This window comes from Telmatherina bonti (genome assembly GCF_933228915.1).
Source record: "Telmatherina bonti genome assembly, chromosome: 12".
Lineage (NCBI taxonomy): Eukaryota > Metazoa > Chordata > Actinopteri > Atheriniformes > Telmatherinidae > Telmatherina > Telmatherina bonti.
In genome coordinates this window covers 25132289-25154640 of record NC_136610.1, presented here as the reverse complement: position 1 = coordinate 25154640, position 22352 = coordinate 25132289, and the positions used below count along the sequence as shown (strand labels likewise).

At 40.5% G+C, this 22352-nt stretch overlaps 2 protein-coding genes across 2 annotated transcripts; both read left to right on the top strand.

Annotated features, from left to right (window-relative positions):
• Positions 1 to 7051: 7051 nt before the first annotated feature.
• Positions 7052 to 10944, top strand: rtn4rl2b (reticulon 4 receptor-like 2b; the record flags this gene model as incomplete). Its single annotated transcript, XM_079250115.1, has 4 exons — positions 7052 to 7206; positions 8397 to 8623; positions 8746 to 8979; positions 10078 to 10944. Exons 1-4 carry the CDS (start codon positions 7158 to 7160, stop codon positions 10942 to 10944), a joined length of 1377 nt encoding a protein of 458 aa, XP_079106241.1. The 5' UTR covers positions 7052 to 7157.
• Positions 10945 to 19744: 8800 nt separating this feature from the next.
• Positions 19745 to 22188, top strand: LOC306762989 (selenoprotein H-like). The gene is made up of 5 exons (XM_079249658.1): positions 19745 to 19779; positions 20122 to 20239; positions 20874 to 21016; positions 21592 to 21711; positions 21935 to 22188. The coding sequence occupies exons 1-4, from the start codon at positions 19764 to 19766 to the stop codon at positions 21696 to 21698; spliced, it is 384 nt and encodes a 127-aa protein (XP_079105784.1). The 5' UTR covers positions 19745 to 19763; the 3' UTR covers positions 21699 to 21711; positions 21935 to 22188.
• The last annotated feature ends 164 nt before the right edge of the window (positions 22189 to 22352 follow it).

Here is a 22352-nt window from a genome sequence, read left to right as displayed (position 1 = left end):
ATACGATCGTCACAAACCTTGAAATATATCGTTTTGTTTTTTCTTTTCCTTCTTTATTAATTGTCAATTAAAACGATGACATCACAAAAGCATTACTTTTAAGTGTATGAATGAATAAAGAAGGTAAAGCGATGAAGGTAGGTGTCCACATTTCCCTAGAAGATATGTGCTGATAATGTAAGGAGTTTGATAATCATCCGAAGAGGTTCAGGCGAGTGCGGGTTGGTAAAACTGGACCCATACAGAAGAGGGGGTTATTGCAAAAAATAGTGGTCTGGTCCAAACCATGGTCCGGACCACTATAATGAGTGGTCCTTGCCACTAGAGGGCGACAACATCAGTGGTCCGGACCACTGTAATGAGTGGTCCCTGCCACTAGATCAGTGTTAGCTAGATACTACATATTTCAGATACCAAGATAAGAAAGGCTTATTTCATTTATTTATTTGCATTTTTGTTGAAGAACAATAAAAAAAAGCACATTTGGTAAAGGAAAAAATTAAGTTGTAGAACATTCGAATTTGATTATAAATTAATTTGTTAAAAGCTCTTTTTTCACACATTTTCACACAATTTTTCTTCTCATACTTCCACTTTATGTATTGATAATAGAATAATAACAATTAGCAGGAAGCTCATATTTAATGAGAATTGGTGTGAAAGAGGCATTGTCTTTGTAATGGACTTTTTGGACATACATGGAAATAATTCATTTACATTTTTCGACTGCATTTTTTTTTTTTTTTTTTTTTTTTTTTGTACAATAGAATTCATTTAAGGTGAACAAATCATTCCTGCGGGCTGCACGATGGTGCAGTGGTTAGCACTGTGGCCTCACAGCAAGAAGGTCGCTGGTTCGATCCTTGGCTGGTTTGGTCAGTGGCCTTTCTGTGTGGAGTTTGCATGTTCTCCCTGTGTATGTGTGGGTTCTCTCTGGGTACTCCGGCTTCCTCCCACCATCCAAAGACATGCATGATAGGTTAATTGGTCACTCTAAATTGTCCCTAGGAGTGAGTGTGAGCGTGAGTGTGGTTGTTCGTCTCTCTGTGTGTGTGGCCCTGCGATGGACTGGTGAACTGTCCAGGGTGTACCCTGCCTGTTGCCCAAAGCCAGCTGGGATAGGCTCCCACTTCCCCACAACCCTGAATTGGAATAAGCAGTTTGGAAAATGAATGAAATCATTCCTGCACCCCCTGCTTATTGTCTTATTTGATGGTTTGCAATATTTTTTTCTAAAACAGAGTTTAACAGAAATTGCCCAGATCACACTGGGACAGGAGGAGGAGGAAACGAGACAGCTGCTATATGAAGGATGAGTCTTTAGTGTCCTCTTTCCCTGATAGTCACTCACCAGCAGGTGTTTGTTGTTAACCTATTAAGCCCTGATTGGCCACGACTAGTCTCTAGCTTAATTTATAGAGATGTACCCAGGGGTTTTTGTTACTGTTGACTTTAACCATGATTACTTCTGGGTTTTCCCTGAGGTAGGCAATCAGCTATTTGGGTTTTTGTGTCTATTATACGTAAACCTTTTGGTGTATTAAAAAAAACTTGATGTTTTTACTTTGATATGACTTTAGGGTTTCCCTCACTGCTTTGCTGATTGTGGTCTCCTGTGGCTACCCCTTTAAAGGTATGCTATGACCCACTGGTGAAATCTGTTAAACTGAATAAGCTTACATTATTGCTGAACTTGTTTGTCTGCAGAATCACAATCCACAGGCCAGAGCAGCAGTGGTGCAGATACTGCTAGCTATGCCTCTTACCAAGGAAGAGACCCTAGCTTTGCAGCTGCGCCATACAGTGCTGTTCGACGCTTATGGTGATGCACCTGTATTTGTGCAGGCATCTGGTCCTTACCAGCCTGTTCTCCAGACAGCTCCAGTCACTGTCTCTGGGTCTTCTATGCCAGGTCAAGCAGCTGCACAGGCTGGTGTGTCTCAGCTTGTTCAGACTGCTCCAGCACAGGGTGTCTTGGGTTCTGGCCTGTCTGTAGCAGCGTATGCTGTTGACCCTAGTGTCCTTGCTCCTGTTGAGGTGATCTATGATGCTGGTGCTCTGCAACCTGGTTCTGAAGCTGAGCAAGGTAATGCTACTGGGCATGTCACTTTGGATTGTGGAGCACATTAATTGTACAGCTGTTGCCGCTATTTGAGAATTGCCAGGATTTGTATGCCAATGGCCTATGAAACTGTTGCATTTGGTCCAGTGTGGAGAGATCTAATAAATTTCTCTCTCCCAGAAACACAGTGGGCTATTAATCCCACGGCCTTTGAGACTGGATCGGCTGATGCCGAGGCCCTAGAAGAAATTCTCCCCCCAGCTCCTTTTGCACCACAAGGCCCCACCCTCCAGTCTGGGGAGACTTCCAGTGTCACAAAGGAAGCTGAACTGGGGAACTACCAGCAGCAAACGGAGGAATTTGGCTATCCAGCTGACCTCACAGGATCTGAACAAGGGTTCGGACAGGGGTTGTCCACTGTCATTGTGGCAGGTGGCCAGCTTGGGGGCTTCCGCCCTGTGTCTGCTGGCAGGTTTGACAGGATGCTTCTGTATGGGCTGTACCCTCCTGGATCCTACACTCTCAAAAATAGAGGTACAAGATAAGGACATTTCTGTACCTATAGGTACATTTTAAAGAAATGTTCTCTCAAAAGTACAATACTGGTCTTTAAGAGACCAGAAGCACACCTTCAGAGTACGAAAAAGGGTTCAAAGTGACATAGTACAAATTTGTACCATTTCGACCATAAGGGTACCTGCAGCATTGAAAAATGTAATGTTAATGGCTGTAATGTTACAAACTAGAGCAGAGTTGAGTGATGACAGTAGTACTACTTAACAGTCATTTACTAGACCAGACAATGAAGGTCAGATGCTGCAAACTAAGTGTATGGCTGGTCAGTATTTTGAGTTTTTGAAGATTATTTCTAGATTAAAGATAAGATAATATTGCTAAGTTGCATGGACCAGGCCTAATGCTGTGAAAACATAAAAAAAACCATAACTTGATAAGGTTGAACTTGATAAGGTACAAAAATAGACCAGAACTGAAGGGTACAGAAATGTCTCTCAAAAGAGTACACCCCCAGCGACAAGCATTCGTACCTTTTTAGGTACAAGATGGTACCTCTATTTTTGAGTGTGTATAGCAGCTTCAGCCAAAACCACGAGGCAGGCAAGGATTACACTCAGGCCATCCACTACTTGAAGGAGCATGTTACTGATGGCCATGACTCCGGTCAGCAGAAGTCCTTCCCAGGTGCCCGCTAGGGTGCTTTTATCTGCCAATGGTAAGGTGACTAAGTGGTATTTGCAAATTTCTCTAATCTCAAAGCTTTCATTAATCAAACTTTCTTTCAGGGTACTACATGCAGTCTTCTACTGCCAGCTGTGTGATTCATTTATCCATTAAATCTTGAAACTCATACCAGAATTCTGTGAATTAATTGTGGCTTCTTTGGTGTAAGTGAACTAGACAAATTGTGGTAAGATGGCATAAGAGCACCTGTCCTAAAACAGTTTCTCTCCCCCCCCCCCCCCCCCCTCCTTTTCATCTCCTCCTTTTTGCCCTTTTAAAAACATGACACTGGCATTAACCTGTCCTCTTCCTGGATAGAGGTTGCAGTCCCTGTTCATCTGTACCAATCCTGGCAGATGACTGCGTCACTTTTTTTTTTTTTTTTTTTTTTTTTTTTTTCTTCCCCCTCTTCTTTGTCTGACTTTCTCCAAGCCCACAAAGCACACGTTCGCTACCGGACAAATGTTTGGGCACACTTTACCTTTGGATTTAATGGGAATGTGCATCCATGCCTTTTGACTGGTAATGTAGACTGTTTGAACTCCCATCTCACTAGTGTCCACCATGCCACAGCTTCCATTGGTTGCCTCAACAATTGAAGTGCAGAATATAGCCCACTCAGACTCAATGTCTCCTAGTTGAAGCTCTGCTGAGATGGGAGTTGAAACTCTGACAGGGGGCTCTCATCAGACATAACAGACCCTCATGTTTGGGCTGGCCCGGCCTGGTCGGCATCTTCTTCCCACCATTTGAGCCAACTCAACACCAGCCAGTGATCAGTTGACAGCTTTGCCCCTCTCTTCAGCTGATTGTCAAAGACATACAGCTGCAAGTGCAATGATACAACAAAGTCAACCATCAAACTGCCGCCCAGGGTGTCCTATTTCCAAGTGCGCTTGCGGACATTCTTATGCCTGAAGATGGTTTGTTAGGGACAAGCCATGATGAGCACAGAAGTCCAATAAGGAAGCATCACACAGGTGTGTGTGTGTGTGTGTGTGTGTGTGTGTGTGTGTGTGTGTGTGTGGAGGGGTGGGGTTGTGGTGCCTCACAATTACGCCCATCAGTCTCACTGTCGTCGCCCACATGAACACTGAAATCCCCCAGCCAAACAGAGGGAGTGTTCTTCAACACTGTGTCCAAGCACTCCAGAAAGGGTGTGTAATCTGCAGCTGTTCAGTGCTTAGGCACAAACAGTCTTTACAGAAACTATTAAATTGTGTTATCTCTTTAGATGTTTTATATTCTTGATGCATGATTTGATCCCTTAAACGGAATGACATATTTTCCACAAATTGCTTAAGAAGATAGATGACAGCCCATGGCTCCTATGAGTCAAGTGCAAAGGACTAATTTTGGTAAATGTCATGTACTGACAATTAGATGCGTATTTCTTTCTTCCACTTAGTTTTTTCATGTATTTTCATAGGTTTCATTCAAATACCGGTTGAATTTCAATTTATGTAACTGAGTGCTACATTTTGAGCCTTTACATGGGTGTATAGTTAAATAGGCAAACATTAACTTTTACACTTTGAAGCTTCTCTTCTGAAACTAAATATCAAATGATTCATTGTCTTAACAAAGTCTTGTTTGACCTTTTTACTGTCCCAAATGACACCACATTTTGTGTGATTCATGCATTTCCCTCAATTTCGCTCGGCATTTTAAAGGCTCAGATTTTAAAAGATTCTTGGACTTGACATCATTTGATAGTCTGGTGTATTTTTTAGTTAAATACCTTATTGAAACAAACTTATGACTTCAGATATCTTTGCTGGCAAAAAAGGCTACAGTAATATATGATAGCATGACCTTTAAAAAGAATTCACTGTCAAAACATCTTAACACCATTTGCACAGAGTGATTGAAGGCCAGTTTTTAGATTTTTAACTGTGATTCTTGATCCTGTAGAGACACTCTGTTCACACAGAAGGCCTTCAACAGTCTGTGTATATGTTTACATGTATCAGGGTGAAGTGGGTGGGTGGGTGGTGGACATAGTCATGAACATGTTTAGGATCAGGGCAGATCTCTTGAACAGGCTGTGTTTACACCAGTTCAAATGCCAGAGTCCCCATGATTCACTTTTTGTCACAGCAGCAGAGTGAAAGGATGAATGGTGATGGGGCTTATGGAGGAGGGGGTATCAACTTGTGTGTGTCTGATACATACATTTATACATTTTCATACAGCACAGTCACCAACACTCATGCAACCACATGCAAGATAACTGTATGTCCCAAGTGTCCATTCAGTCCTTTGATGGAAGGGGCACTGATAACCTCCTACATTCACACACTCAATGTCCTCGAAAATGGAGACTAGCTGACGAGCCAGCTGCCCACCTTTAGTCTAAGTCCACTGTGAATATATTATACTGTACACACACAAACATACACACACACACACACATACAAACACATATGTGCGACCTTATCAGTTCCACAGCCCCCCACTGAGGCTGCCTGCTTGCTGACTTGTCTGCCTCCCCCACTCATAACACTGCAGCCAAGTGGTGTGATTCCACTTACTCCCTGCGTTGCGCTCCCAGCTTGGAGTTACAGATGACCTTCCATGGAGCAGGTTTTGGTGAGTGTGTGTTCACTTGGGAACAGATGATGTGCATCATGGTGGACCTGGCCTTGACCCGTGTCATCCAGGGAGGACTCACAAGTGAGTAAAATCGACATCTTAGTTCACATGCAGAAGACCTCCATCCCACATCCCACCCGCGTGTGCCGCACAAAATCGTTTCCACCATTTTGTTTGCACTGCAGCCAAATAAACAGGAATTGTGACTAAGTCGGATAAGCACTCTGTGTCCTCTGTCGTGAATGACATGCGTTGAACTTTATTAGATCTTAATTTACATCCGAAAGAAACATCAAGGCCTGTTGTCAAGAACACAAAGACACATAAAGACATCTTGTTTGGCTACTGAAAATAATGATTTGCTTGGTGATTAATGTGAATGCATGTGCACTATGTACTATAGCAGATAGATTTGTCAAGGTTATGTCATCTCTCCTCTTCACACAAATGTAACTAGTCCATATGCAGCCTTAGATCACTTCGCTCCACCGCTGGGTTTCCCTTTCATGTTCATCTGTTGTTCTGAAAAGTAGGCGACTTTCGGCTGCTTTCCAAACTGGCCTACGCTAAAAAAGAGAAATGATATTTGATTTTAATGCCAGATGAGTTTTCTTACCTCCTCCTCCTCTTCCAACCCCCGTGGCATCATGTGTGCCTCAGGTAAAGCCACAACACATCTAATTAGCAGTAGTCACACATCCAAATCCTTTGGCTTTTCTCCAGGAACAAGTACATTTTTTGTATACTCATCCCACCTCCAGCAACCTTCATTAGAAGTTGACTTTTCCTCCCACATTGCACTTTGTCTTAAGAGAAGAATAAAACATAAATGGATTTGTGTTTAAAGACGAGTAAAGTTTAGGTTATTTTCCAATGAGATAAATGGGGACACAAAATGCTTCTGAAAAGGACCACCGTATATTTACCAAATAAAGAAGTAAAAGGAATGGTTACTTCTGGAAAGCAGTGGTGCGCAACGACCATTAAAGGGCAGTGGCCAAACCCTCCCTTCCTCTGCCTTTCTCGTCGCTTCCTCCGGCGGCTCATACCCCTCCTCCTTGTCTGACGCAGAGAAGATCCATCGCTGCCCACGACCGTGGGCGATGACTCGGCCGCGGGTATAAACAGATTCCCGGGACTCCTGAACGTCACTGCCTGAAGCCGCAGCGACTCGGTCACCAAAGCTGAACCACAGCAGAGATAGCAGCAAGCAGGCACTTCCACGCCGCGCAGGCTAACTCGCTTTCGGCTTTGGTTCGACATGGAGACTCGTTGGACTCCCAGGGGCCCCAGCGCCCGCAACTTTAAAAGTAAGTTGTTCATCACCTCTCAGATTTATAGACTATGCACTTGTAAACTAATCTAAATAGAAATATAAAATGACGGACGCATTTTCACTTTTTTTTCTTTACATTGAGCTATATAATGTAGGGGAAGATGCATTAAATGCACACTTTCTGGGAAATTTAATGGAAATAATTCAATGACTTGAATGTATTAAATATCTTGATTTAAGCTATGGCATTTTGTTTATAACACTTGGTGAAATCATTGCGTAAGGTTATTTCGCAGCATATTGATGCTCATGTCCTTTTGCGCACAAAGAGTAACCACAGATTTGTGAGCCCACAACCCTAAGCTTAAGCCCTCACTTCACAGTTCTTTTAGTTGTGAATAAACTCTAGAAATGTGTCTTATCCGTCCCACTAGCCGTAACTCCAGTTCTCCCTGCGGCCAGCTCATTAAACGGTACAACTTGTTAAGGAGTCAGGGGTTAGACGGTGGAAAATCTTGCGCACGAAGATGAATAGGAACTTCATTACTATTTAATGCATGTACTTTTCCCATGTTGACCACTTATGTGCATCGTTATCTGAGCACTGCCAAGAACCTTGAAAATTATTCATGAGAACTGAAACTGATATCGATCCGGTTACTGGTTGTAGCCCATGCGTGCCTTGCGTAGTGGCACAACTCCCAGCGGAAACATCCTTTTGGTGTAAATAGCCTGAGAACAAGGAAACCAGGTTAATCCCATACAGTGGTTCAAGACTGGCAGACTTTTTTCTCTTTTTTTTCTACCTTTCAAATGGATGCGGGCTGTTGGATATTTGTTATTTAAGTTATCCAAAATATCTGAAATGTAAAGTTATGTAACCTGTTACTGATACTGATGTAAACTGATCATGGATATGACAGGTGAATGGTTTTTTTATGTAGACTGCTGAATTATATATGAAGGCCAAAGTTTTAGGGGACATTAACAAGTCACATCTGAGAGCATGTCAGCCCTAAAATTAATCACAACAGCTTTGACAGAGAGAAATTGATGCTTGAAGCTGAAATTAACCTGACACCCTTTGTCTGGCACTCATTTATAAACACAATATGTATATTTCCAAATCCCAACTCACAGCTGTATTATTTGTCTAACTTTTGAAAAAAAAAAAAATTCTTTTTCAACAACTAATCACAATTCTTCCCTCCTTTGTATCTGCAGGTGGACTGTCCCTATGGCTGATTCTGTGGTTGGTAGTGGTGAAGCCAGGCGGGGTTTCTGCATGCCCCAGGCTGTGTGTGTGTTACCCTACGCCTATGACGGTCAGCTGCCAGTCACAGAACCTCACCATAGTTCCAGCGGGCGTACCCTATGACTCGCAACGTGTTTTCCTGCAAAACAACAGAATCACAGAGCTTCGCGCAGACTCTTTTGGCTTCGAGACACAGGTGTGTTATGTGCTGCTTTGAAATGCTCTTATTTGGAGAAGAGCTTCACTTGATTTCTTATTTGTTTCCCTTTCTTATCTAATAATTTTTCTATATTTATGCCTTCCTCAATGCCTCTGCAGGTGCTTTGGCTATATGGTAACAACATCACATGGATTGAGGCTGGAGCCTTCAGTAACCTCAGGATACTGGAGGAACTGGATCTGGGCGACAACCCTTCGCTGCGGCACCTGGAAGGTGGAGCATTCAGGGGCCTGGAGAAGCTGCAGAGCCTGCACATGCATCGCTGCAAGCTGGCTGCTCTCCCCCATGACATCTTCCACAAGCTGTACAGCCTTCAGTTTCTCTATCTGCAGGTAAATGCAACACCCAAACATGTATTTGTATGCATACTTGATGCTTGCAAGATCAAAAAGTCAACACACCAATCCTTTTAAAGTTGTCCACATGCAAGCTACACCTCCTGTGTGTAATGGGGCTTATTGCAACACAATGAATATCAGAACATTTCCTATTCCTATTCCAAAGCTACTTCATTTGTGAGCTTGGTGAATCAAAATCCAACAAAAATCTACAAGTAAACAAGAAATAATTGTTTCCCAAGAAATGGTGATGTGCTTTTGGCAACTGTCTGTGTTGTCTCAGCTGTTCAGTCTTTGTCCAATTACACAACAAGATCTAAGATGCCTCTTAGAGAATGAAACACAACACATTATTCATTCAGTGTACTTTGAAACAATGTATGTAGGTCACACAGGCAAAAAAAAAGCTTGATTTTTTTCCCCCCACATGTGGGTAGGAACTTTTAAGCAGCTAGAAATGTATGTATTCTCATATTGCATTTATAAATGTTCCTTTAGCAGGGATTCACTTACAATCTTATGGTAAATGATGGAATCCATATTCTGTTTTTTTGCATTTTCATTTTCCTTCAGTGAATAGGTTTATATGCACATTACAAACCCCTTAGACTAAGTGCGTTATGTCCATTATAAACATTGCAGTTGATGAGCCTACACTAAATCTGAACCAGCTGGGTTTTTTTTTTTACTCCAGAACAGTATCACCAGGAAATAAATATAGATCATGTCTCCTCCTTGCATTGCCTGTACACTGATGTTTTTGAACAATTAACTTACCAATCAGGGTTGATTGGGTGTTTTAGGAGACTATACATGATTATGAGTTGTAGCAGAGCCTTTTGGAAGTTAACAAAAAGTAAGGCAGTTCCACAAACCATTAAACCACAAAGAAACTTTATTTACTTCTCAACCCAAGCCACCTTTATTTATAAAACACGACAAAAACAGTGCTGAACACAGGAATAAAATGCTTTAGTAATCAGTAAAATATATGAATTATCTTAATTGCATTTCTTGAAAGCTGTTTTTTTTTGCCAATAACATCAACAGTCAACAGTCTCTAAATCTTCCTGTATTTTGGTTTTGCTGCAGGAAAATCAACTCCACTTCCTGCCCGATGACCTGTTCTCAGATCTGGTCAACCTAACCCATCTTTTCCTGCATGGAAATCGAATCCGCACCCTCTCTGAGAACGTGTTTAGGGGTCTGGTTAATCTAGACCGCCTACTTCTCCATGACAACCGCATCAGACAGGTTAATCGTCGTGCTTTCCGTGACTTAGGCCGCCTAACCATTCTTTACCTGTTCAACAACTCCTTGGCTGAGCTGCCAGGTCAGGCCATGAAAGATACCCAGGGCATCCAGTTCCTGCGCCTCAATGGTAATCCCTGGTCCTGTGGCTGCGAGGCCCGTACCCTCTGGGAGTGGTTCCGCAAAGCTCGCATCTCCTCGTCTGAGATCATGTGCAGCTCCCCATCCCAACGTCGCGGTCAAGACCTCAGATTCCTGCGTGAAATGGACTTTGCTCTCTGCCCCCTCCCAGACCCAGGCTCCCTTGCTGGGACCACCACAACTACCTTCAGCACCAAGACCCGTTGGTGGTTCTCCAAACATAAGCCTGCATCGTCATCTAAGGCTTCCTATCAGAAGAGCACAGAGACCGTGAAAGCCTTCCCTGCCGTCAAGCCACAGTACATTCCCAAAATCCAACCAGAATCCATCCCCTCTAAGTACGAACTGTCAGAAGATGAAGCGGCCCTCCCCAAGTTGGACCCAGAAGAATACTGGGCAAACTATGGCAATGAGGACTCCTCCATTCGCTGCTTTGAGCTGGAGTGTGCTCCAAGCTATGACAGCGTAGCTTTCCCATCATCCTCCTCCATAAGCATTTCTCTTTCACTGCTCAAATTGTTCTCAGTCTCCATACTCCCATTCACACTCCACTTTCTTTTCAGTTGAACTCTTTATCTTCCCATTTGATTTCTATCCTCTGATTTCTTCTCCTCTTATTTTCTAATCTAACTACAACCTGCCTCCTAATTCCTTTCAGTTGCCTCCTGGACATTCAGGTGGTGCTACACTGATGAAGGAGGCGTGAGGCAGCAGAGAGATATTTCAAAGAGCAGATGTCAGATGAGTTGATGCATAGTGAGACACGGTTTGCATGCTGAGATAGTTGCTGCTTTGAAGTAAAAAACAGGAATCGCATCATGAAATGACTTACTGTCACAATGCAAAGGCAATCACCTAGATAGTAAAACAGTGGGACTAGATAATACTTAAATAATGCAGGCCTTTTTTTTTATGAACTAGTGTTCATCATCCAGTCACCACTTACATGAACACGGTTTGTGGTAGGCTCGGCACTAAAGTGACAGACAGAATGTTTCGGGTTAATGCAAATGAAGAGATTTAAAATCTCTTGTGATCTTATATCTGATATGCTCACGTGGTCTGCCACTTGTAAATATTTTACATCACTGTACATATACTCATTACACACTATATTAGACCAGCTCGATTTGTACTTTATTTTTAGTAAACAGCTGTCTGTGCTGATAGAAGATACAACATGATTGCAAATGAAAGGAAACTAGTGGAATGTGTAACACCAAACTCATGTCTATTCCCCTCTATGGCGATCAGATAACTAGTTCTCGGCTAAAAGATTTTTCTAAAACAGATACACACACACACGTACACGTACGCAAATGCTCATCAGCAAAAGAAAAAGGCTTTTGTTCCTAAGTTTAGTCAGGGTGTCATTGTCTGTTTCTTGTTTTGGTTTTTCAAAGTGAGTGAAAGTTCAAGACAAAAGACCAAAGTCCAGAAGAAATTTGTTATATAATCGCTAATTGGTTTTCCTGTGTAACAGAGTTAAACAGGTTGTTTGTCTTTATTTCTAAACTAACATATAGTAAGGTTTAAAATAACATCAGGACTGAATTCTTCATAACTCTTTGTGTTGTTTGATTTTGTCATTCTATTCCTGTTCTTCAGTAAGCCTTTGAGCATGAGTGATTATGTACCACTGTATGTTATTTTATACAAACCAGGAATAAATGTCAGACAAGTCCTGACTAAATTAACCTACGTGATTTGAAGAGTTTTATGCACAACAATCTATTTAGGTTTTGACAGTTTTGGATTTTATAAATCCAATTAATTATGAATTAAAATGAAATAACTGCACACTGAATTATTTACTGATACTGCACCTTCTAGACTCCACTGTTTGTGGAAATGACAACCATTGAGGCTGTGTCTTCATCAGTCCCAATTGTTAAAATGAGCCCAATCTGAATAAAAACTGTGAGTTTCTGATAAAAGATACTGTGATGTTGTTGGATTCTGTATTTTCCAATGAAAAAATTGTTGAAAGAAAAGTCTTTGTGTTCTGCTTTGTTTAGAAAATAAAGAAATAATCAAACAAAATGAGTGGCACTTTGTTTTCTTCTGTTTTTAATTATAAGTAGTCAATGCAGACAAAAGTTGGTGTAGACAAATAAACAACAAAAGCACAAATAAACAACAAAAGCAATTTACTGGCAGAAATTCAGAAGTTGGCACAAGAAACACGTGTTGAAGTTAATAATTAAAAATGGTATCAAGTAAATAAGTATTTTATCTTATAAGAAACGTTTAATTTTTCATGTTGATTACATCCAGATATAGATGTTACAAAACCGGAATGTGAGTCATGTAAAATAAATTATATCTGCTATTCCACAATGATATTTTTTTACTATAGAAGCCCATTTCCTATTTCACTTTTCCCTTTTAAATTAAAAATTCCTTATTTACACCAAATATATATGACTTTTTCATATGCATTACAACTTCACTAACTTTCATGGAATTCTGCTTGTTTCAAGTGAAATGCTGACAGTCAAATGCCAATAATCACACACATTTTAATCTGAATTTGTTTAGAAAAAAAACATGTAAAACTGAATTCAACGATTGTGTCAGAGTAAAAGAAAAATCAGACTTTTACTGTCAAAGAATTTTATTCAACAATACTTAAATCTAGAAATTACGTACAGAGTTTTTCCCCTTTCTTTTAAAAATATTCAGCATCTTTGGCTTGCACTGCCATGGAGGACAAGGGGTTAAAAAATGACAGGAGGCAAGTTTTAGTTTGTTGTATATGTGTGTGTTAAAGTGCAGCAGAGCCAAGCACTTCATGTAAGACTTGGAGTGTGTGGGAGGAAGGGCACCAATTCCAGCAACTGTCGGTTTTCGCCCAAATTTTTTCATCACATGCAGGGGGCTGCTATATTGGTCTATATTTTTCAGTGATGCCGATGAATAAATGTGATTTGGTTGTGTGTGTGTGTGTGTGTGTGTGTGTGTGTGTGTGTGTGTGTGTGTGTGTGTGTGTGTGTGTGTGTGTGTGTGTGTGCGCGTGTGTTTACTTGCTTTTGTGGGTGGGCAGAGATGTGATTCAGGAAAGAGGCAGAATGGGGAACACACCAGAATGAAAATGTGAGAATTTGTCCTGGAATCAGCACACCCCCTCAACAGATCAACTCTCAACATGGAAATAATTAGAACTGAGATGATGCACATAGTCATGCATGTGCTTGGAAGTGCAAGGCTATATGTGAAAACATACACTAACACATACACACATGCAAACAGTAAAACTTAGGATGGTCTGAGAGGCCCACAACTTCCCACATCTAATCTATTTTTGCCTTCTGGAGGAAACTATCCACAGCTTGTATGTTCCTCTTAGTTTGCACCTGTCCTACGACTTGCAGCTCCTTTCAGTTTGAAAGTCAACAAGCCAGGGTAAGTTCTGGAAAAGCATGAACAGAAATGGAAGTTGGTTGACGTAATCTGTGACTCTGAAAACGTATTTTAACCTCTGCTTGAACTATATTAAAAGTCATGTAAATGTTTTTTGCAGCTTTTTCAGGAATTGCAGCCACTGTGGTTTTATAAAAAAAAATGACACCTGTTTGACAGGTTTTTTTTTTAGTTTTTTTTTTAAACAAGTTTAGCCTCTTCCTTAGTTTGTTGCTTAGAAACAGCTTTGAGGCAGGAAACTTTGACATGACCGCAATAAAACATTTCTTTTTTTCCCATAATGTTTATGCTGAATAAACAAAATAGAATACGAGAACGAGTGAGCTTCAGAAAAACTTACTGGTGGAAATTTCTAATTTTGACAGCCAAAGCAAAGCGAAGCTGTCTATCTGGCTGAGGGCAAGACCTTTGTGTTTTCTGTGCAGGTGATGCAGTAGTAACAACGTCCTTGCTTATTTCTTAGAAGGAACACAGAACTACCTCTTCTAAAATTTCTCATTTTTACTTTATAATGGAACATAGACTTGGGCTCTCATTGTCTGAAAGAAGTTTCACAGTTATGGGACGTGTTGTGTTTTTCCGGTGTAGTGCCAAATTAGCTGCAAGAATTTCTCTTATGCTGTGCACCCACCCACTTCTCTCCATTCTCAATCCCATCACTCAAGCTTCTGTTTCTCTTTCTTGCCGTAAGAGCCTTTGATTAGCTGTCACAGCTTGCCTTTGTCTTCAGCTTTGTCACTCAAGCATATCGCCCTCCCAGTCACAGCCTTTCCAATATGGTTCTGCTTGTCTTTGCCAGGCTTATTGGAGGCAGCTTGTTCATTTGCGTAAAGATGGCGTGTTTGCTGACGCTCACCTCCTTGCATGTTGTTTGCAAAGGATGAAGTGAAACTCACAAACATTTGTAAGAGAGCCCAAGAAGGGAAGGAGCAGATGGACAGAGACTTTCTAAAAGATTAAATGGTTCCTTCCATAGAAGAGAAGAGAAGAGAAGAGCTTGAGAAAGTACTTAACCTTGATTTTAAATCAGATTTTTGCAGTGTTTGCACTATTTGATCAGCCCATGTCAGACAATAAATAGAGTATCTTTAACAGGCCAAAGCCTTTATGATCCCCCTTATCCTTCATTGAAATTAATACATCCAGTCTTTGTATTTGTGGCTCAAATAAACAACTTTGGGATTCAAAGCAGAACTGCTTCATTTCCTTCATATTGCTGGAATTCGGCATTCTTTTGTCACTTATCTCTTATAGCTCATTAGATTTGTCCAAAACATTCAAATGCGTCACTTTAAACCACTTGTGTGTTATTTTACTAGCATTCTTATAGATAATTTTATACATGATTAGATTATGCCTTTTTAAAGGAACATTCCAGCACAATAGAATAGAATAGAATAGAATAGAATAGAATAGTTGACCCACAGGACTTCCCTCAGTGGGACAACTGCATCCATAATTGATGGACATCATTTACAGCTGGCCTATTTCCTTTATCCAGCACGTGATAACCTGACCCTGCAGAACATTGAACCTCAGGTACCAATGACTTACTGAACGGAAGAGCAAGGCAACAGTGGGGTGAGAAGATCTGCACACTAGCTGAATAAATTATTTTGTGTGGAAGCAATGAATATTGAAGGAGACAGTGAGTGGGTTTCCAGTGGGCAACAAATACTCTACTGAACAAACATTGCCAGATAAAGTGCCATCAAGCGGATGTGGAGATGTAATTATTCTACAAACATGATCAAATAACCGCACGTTTTAGGAAAGGTGGTGTTTGGCAGGAATGAAATGATAACTATTCTGTATGTTATGCATTATTTTTTGCATCTGGTTTTGAAACTTTTTAAACCTAAAAATGTCTATCAATAGGACAAGTGCATAGAACCATTTGAATGTGTTAATGTCAGAGCACACAATCATTTACTCAAATACACCAGAACCAAACATAGTATCAAGTCAAAGAGCCACGCTTTTGCATCAAAACTGTATTGTTTGTGTCTGCTTGATATTAAAGACATTGATTACCCAATAAGCTAAATTTGTTAGCTGTAATGTGAAAGTATTGGTTCACAAATATTTACTCTGTTCTGTACTAGTTCCACAAAATCTGGTAAGACTCAGTTTATCGGTTCAAAACTGTTAACTAAGTAAACTTGTATTTTATAATGCAGTTGAAGTGAACAAAGTAGCTTGGAATCAAGGTTTAATACAAAAAATCAGGCATCAAAAGCAGATCTACAGAATCAGTGTGGACTCCCAAGCAAATTGTGGAAAATCCTATAAAACTCTATATCAGTCCCCTTATACAGAACATAGACATTCCAAGATATTGCTAAATTCACATATTGACCAATCATAAGACTAACATGTAAGAGACATATCACACCATCAATGTATGAAGCCTAGATGCCATTGGGACTTAACAGAAAACAAACTATAGAGCTGAAGTTAACTGAGGATCACACACACACTACAGCACAGATACATACTAACTGTGAAGCACAGTGGTGAAGGTGATTTGGTCATGCTTTGCAGCAACAGGATCTGGACACTTTGTAGTGATTGAGTGAACTATTAAGTTCTCCCTATACCAAAGTACTCCAGAGTCAAATGTGTGTCCATCTGTCTGACAAATAAAGTTTGATTGAAACTGGGTCAAGACACAGAACAATGATCCCACATGTTGTAGCAAATCTGCAGTAAAATTACCAAAAAAAAAAAAACTCTTATTGTGCAACAAAATGGAGATATGAACCTGGCTTAAATGCTCTTGTGGAATCATAACAGAGTTTTACTTGAACGCCCAACAGCCCTGATGCACTAAAAAAAAGTGGTTCAAAATTACTTTACAATTACATGAAGACGTGTTCATCTGATTCAAAAAAATTATTGCTCAAAGTGCTAAAAGCATTTCTGGAAACTATTGAACCATGGCTTGTACTTTGTTTTTAAACACTGCTCCTTGATTTTTGCCCAAGTTTTTTTTTTTTTTTTTTTTTTTTTTTTAAAGAATACATCATGGCAGAACAAAACATAACATACACAATTGATCTAAGGTTGTATTTACCTCATTTTGATAGCCATTAAGGACCAAATAATGTTTTATTTTGACTTAATGCATAAAAAACTCAGTAATTAAAGTATGAAATGATCGGAGAAAGGACCAAAAAGCAGCACAAGAGATCTGGGCAGGTTAACAGTTTTTATTTTGGCCACTTGGTGAGGTTCGGTGCTGGAGTTGAACTCTGATTCCCAATGAGCAGAGCAAAGTAACCTTCCTCTGGGCTGACAGAGTAGACACCTAGCACAACAAGATGACCGAAGATCCACAACTCACGGTTGGGGGTCCTCCAGGACAGAAACCCAGTAACCACTGGGGAGCAGGCTCCAAGGGCAAGGCAGGAAGCGGAAGTCGGGGACAGATCAGGTCGGTAACGGGCAGGCAATTGTGATTGGGGTGCTGGAAGGTCAGGCATGAGAGCAATGACAATCTGGCAGTGAGTGAATGGTGGAAGCTGCATATATACGCAGGCTGAATTGATGGGGATTGTGAACAGGTGGCAGAGGCAAGTGAGAGCAGTAAACTGATTAGGGGTGTGACAAGCAGCAATGCTGGAGGAAGCAAGGCTGATTGTGACAAAAGTATATTTATTTTCTGTCCATACATAACAGTTTATTCCTTCTTGTTTTTTCCACTTGTCTGCACATGTTTCTGTGCAGGGATATAAATATGCAGCATATGAACAAAACATTTGTGATGTGTAGAGGCAGCCGAAGCATACATCCGGTCTTGTGTCACTTGGAACTAAAAGAGGGGACCAGGGTGAAGAGAGGGCACATCTGTCCGGTGGTCTGTCTGCTCCTCAGAAGGTTTACGCACATAGCTAAAATTACACCACAACAGACCGCAAAGACGAACTGAGAGCCAAAGAAAACACTAGAGATTCAATTTATGTGTTTGTTTGGTGTGATTCAGTATGGTTGAAACATGTAACTAATCATAGGACAAATATAACAAGAGTTGAAGTGACAAAGCAGCCAATAAGTGTGAGTCTTGAGATTGATGTTAACAAAAGAACAGATTATCAGTAGATGAGTGGTTGTGAGTCACCCATTCCGCTTCACCATGGGAGATTGTATTTTTCTGGCACGGACATGACTTGTGACGTCTTTTGGACAATTAACCAACTTTAGATGCCCAAAAAAAGCAATTGCCTACAGTGACAGAGTTTGAGATAGCTATTCCGGTTAACCATATTTACTCTTGACTTTGATGTACTCAGACCCATCCGTCTGTCATTGTTCAGGGCTTTCTCTCATTTTCCTGTTGCTGGTCTTGGATGTTGTCTTTTAGCTGTTAATCAAGTTTTGGGCATTATAGAACTGGTTAGAGAATATAGAAATACAACACTTTGAATCTGCATTAATCTGTTCTACTGTTTACAGAGGACAAAGAGCTTTAAGAGGAATTATTTTGTAAGTCTATCTAGAATGTGATGATGTGAAAATAGAACCACAAAAAGTCTGTCAGAAGTCCCAAAATCTCTCTGTGTGAAATGTGTTTGTGAAAGCCTTTAAATGTGAGGATTACCAATAGTATTAGGAAACAACTGTAACACAGTTACTAGAAGTTTCATTCAAAAAGGCTTTTGGTTGGCTGAAGTCCTTGTGTGACATCCATCAATTCAACCCCAGATTTTTTATCAAGTGATTCTCTTAGAGTTGTGTTTGAAAAGCTGGAATAACTGTCCATAAAATATACAGCCACAACTAAATTTCCCTTAAACCTGATGGAGAACATGCAGGATTTTAGTTTTTTAGGGAGTCGTTAGTGACAATCAGTTACTTTGTGTGAACTAGGTGAATTAGCAGTGAAAAGATTTATTTTTTGATAGGGTCGATAGAGGGCACGTGACAGGGAAAATGGCAAAAGTTCTATAGTGTGTCTTTAAGAAAACCTTCTATAAGTGCTTTGGATCAAACTCAAATAAATATACAGTGGGCCAAAAATTAAAATTGGACAAATTCGTGGGCCAGCATAGATATTTATTGGAAAAAATTCCAGATATAACAATGAACCTCATAGATTGGTTGCAAAGTCACATGTGCGATCATCTCCTGTGTCTCTGCTCGGTCTTTCCATTTTAAAATGATTGATTATACAGGCAAACGAACTCAGAAACTTTTATCATGAACTTTTTCACAAATAGTCCCTCGAAGGGCTGGGTTTATTTTGCCATCTCTGCTGCTGTAGCTTGAAGTTGCAATGGCTGCTGTAATCAGAGGAGAGAGTCCTTTCCTGATTGACTTGCCAAACCACCGCCTGTAGGATTTGTAATGTTGGCAGTTCATGTGCTGTATACCTGCAGGACAGGTCTAGTTGTGATTTGGTTTTGCCTTGTGGGGCAAATATAATTACACTGAGGGCCAAAATTGTCCCCTGGGCCAGAAATTGACACCTATGGTTCAGGAGGTGAGTTGGGAGTCTATGGGTGTGACAGGATGGGAGTCAGGATGCAGTTTTGATTAAATAGCTTGTAAAATTGGTATTGATTAATTTATTTTAACAATATAAATCAGGGGTGTCAAAGTCCAGTCCTCGAGGGCCGAGATCCGGCAGGTTTTAGTTGTTTCCCTCTATCAACACAGCTGATTCAAATCAAATACATCCAGCAGCTTCTTGTCTACCTGTTTATAAGTTTCGGTCAGGTGTGTTGGAGCATGGAGACAACAAAAACCTCGAGGATACTGACCCTCGAGGACTGGAGTTCGACACCTGTGATACAAATGCTTTGAGCTTAATCTAATTTGTATGTAAGATGTACAACAGTTAGAGATTGGAAAGAAATAAACAAACTGCCTCTCCGTTTATGGTTTCTTCCGTGAAACGGACCCCCCAAACCTTTTACACTATTGGTACTGTCCGCATGTGCACGAAAAGTTTTGTTTCAAAAATGGCGTCCAAGTCAGGTTGGTGTGTTTTCTACAGAGATACAAATATATATCATCTGTGGCTCTCCTTAAATTGTAGACAAGCATAATTGAACGACGTTTTTCTAGTGAAATTGTGATGTTTTACTGTCCAGAAGTTATACATTGACACTTTTTTATATTAATTGTAAGACGGGTTGCTAGCTTAGGAATGTTTACAGAAGAATGTTTTACTTTATTCAGCTTCTGTTTTCATCACGAGTTGATTCGATGGGTTGGCTGAATTAACTCCGTCTCACCATAGACCATCCAGTATCTTCAAAAATCAATATTAAATACATGTCGATCTGGTATCCTAACAAACTTAACATCTGAGTTCAGGCCGTCGAGGGACGAAGCGCAAAGCGGAGGTTCAGGAGGAACAAACATCCACGGCGGAGAAGGAGACAGTGAAGGAAGAGAAGGACCAGGATGGCCTCAGGGTGGTCATTGAACACTGGTCAGTGTTTCTGTCACTTCTCAACCAGAAAAGTTTAGAGTAATACATAAATGAGAAAGTCCAGTTCTCTTCATGAATTGCCACAGCTAGTTAGATTTTTCCTCTTAATTGTTTGGAAGACTTGTGTTAAAGACAGGGCCGGACTAAAAGTGCACAGCCCCCTGGGCCCAGAGTGTTCCAGGGGGCCCCTTCCCCACCGCAACATTGTGAAAATTGTGAAAAATACACTGTGAATTGACATTTCTAACATCTCTCAGCCAATGGTACCAATGGCAATACACTAGACACTGTTGTGTAACTATCTGGCTTTTATGTACATTTTATTTCATGTCCAAACTGCTGATGTTTGCCCTATGTGGGGCCCCAAGTGGGCGTGGGCCCATAATGCCCATTGGATAATCCGGCCTTGGCTAAAGTCAATACTCGATAAATTCACAGTCAATAACACAATAATAAATTCACAGACAATAACATTGTTTTATAAGTATATTGAGCTTTTCAATGTTAACTCCATTTGTTTTTCTTCTTGGGTTGGGATTTAATGTGGTATAGAAGTAAAGACAACAAATAATGGTTCGGGATATCTAAACCGCCTGCACAATGTCCACCTGATGGTTGATCTCCCTCTTGGCAGTAAAAGCTGACGAGTATATGGGCGTAATGCTGAGGAGGTCAAATCTGCCCTCCTGGCTGCCCACCCTGGACTGACAGTGGTCCTGAATCCTGAGAAGCCCCGCAGGAACAGCTTTGAGATCACTCTGCTGGTTGAAGGCAAAGGTAAGAATCATCAGTGAATAGGTCTGAAAATAACTCAGCCATTTGTTGTCCCAGAGCAGGGGTCTCCAAATCCGGCCCTCGGCAGCTACCATCCTGCAGGTTTTAAGTGTTTCGTTGCTGCAGCTATAGACTGTATATCAAAGATGGAAGGAGCCTCCGTGAAGTCACCCGTAGGTTTCTGAAGAGCTTAATTAAAGCTCGGTGGGCGGTTCCTACCATCGCCATCTTGGCAGTTTCAGGCATGTCGTCTCTCCCAGAAAATACAAAAATGGCAAAGAGGTAGTGTAGTGGTTGTAGTGGATATATAAAAGTTTACCTTATAACCTCTTAAAGTCCAGCTCAATCAATCAGTATGAGTGTGATAGTGCATAATAACCTTTTTTCAAACTGTGTCTTACATGGGCTTCACGCTTTATTTTTGTCTTTACATCTGTCATCCTACAAAATGGCTTTAAAGAGTTTTTCAATTGCTGTCAGCTGATTTTTTTTTTTTAATGTAAGTACTTCTTTTTTTTCTTTTTTTAAAAATAATTTTCCTACAAATAACACATCTTTGTTATGTCTCATCACTACAGAAACTTCTCTGTGGACAGGAATAAAGAAGGGTCCACCTCGCAAGCTGAAGTTCCCTCAACCAGATATTGTAGTTGCTGCTCTGCGTGAAGCTCTGAAGACTAAATAAACGTCCTGTGAAGGTTTGTCAAAGCCTTTTGTAAAGCATATTCTAATACAAAATTAAGCCAATATGACACTAACGCAGCATAATAGCATTTAGTTTTCCTTTATTTGTGTACTATATGTTGCACTTCAGATGAGCTCACAGTTGGCTTACTGTATTACGGGTTTTAGTACTGATAAGTAGTGTAATTTTAATATAATTTCTTCACTTTTTTTGTCTATGTTTTCATCTGTGTGCAGCTGCGTATCTGGAAGATGTGGCTGGTGGAAGCAAAATGATGATGAGTGACCAAGGAGATATTCTCAGTCCCTCTTCTGATGATCAAAAACTCCCAACTGATGACATCTTCTGTGTACATAGCGACACCTGGTGGATTGTATTGAATAACCGTTTCTAATGCAATATTGCTGGTGTTTTAGAGTTTTTTGTGTGTTTCCTATTTTTCAAAAAGTAAAGTGTGCTTTTCAATATATGTCTTTGAGTAAATAGTGTTTCACGGCTTAAGATGTTTGGTTTTTCTCCTCATTATAGTTTATAAAAATGTAAAACAATACAGGTTTAATTATATTTGCACAAGACCTGGTGCATAGCTACAAAACAAGGAATCCTCACAATAATCAAAATAGTCAATGTTAACGTGCTTATTAGAAAAAAAAT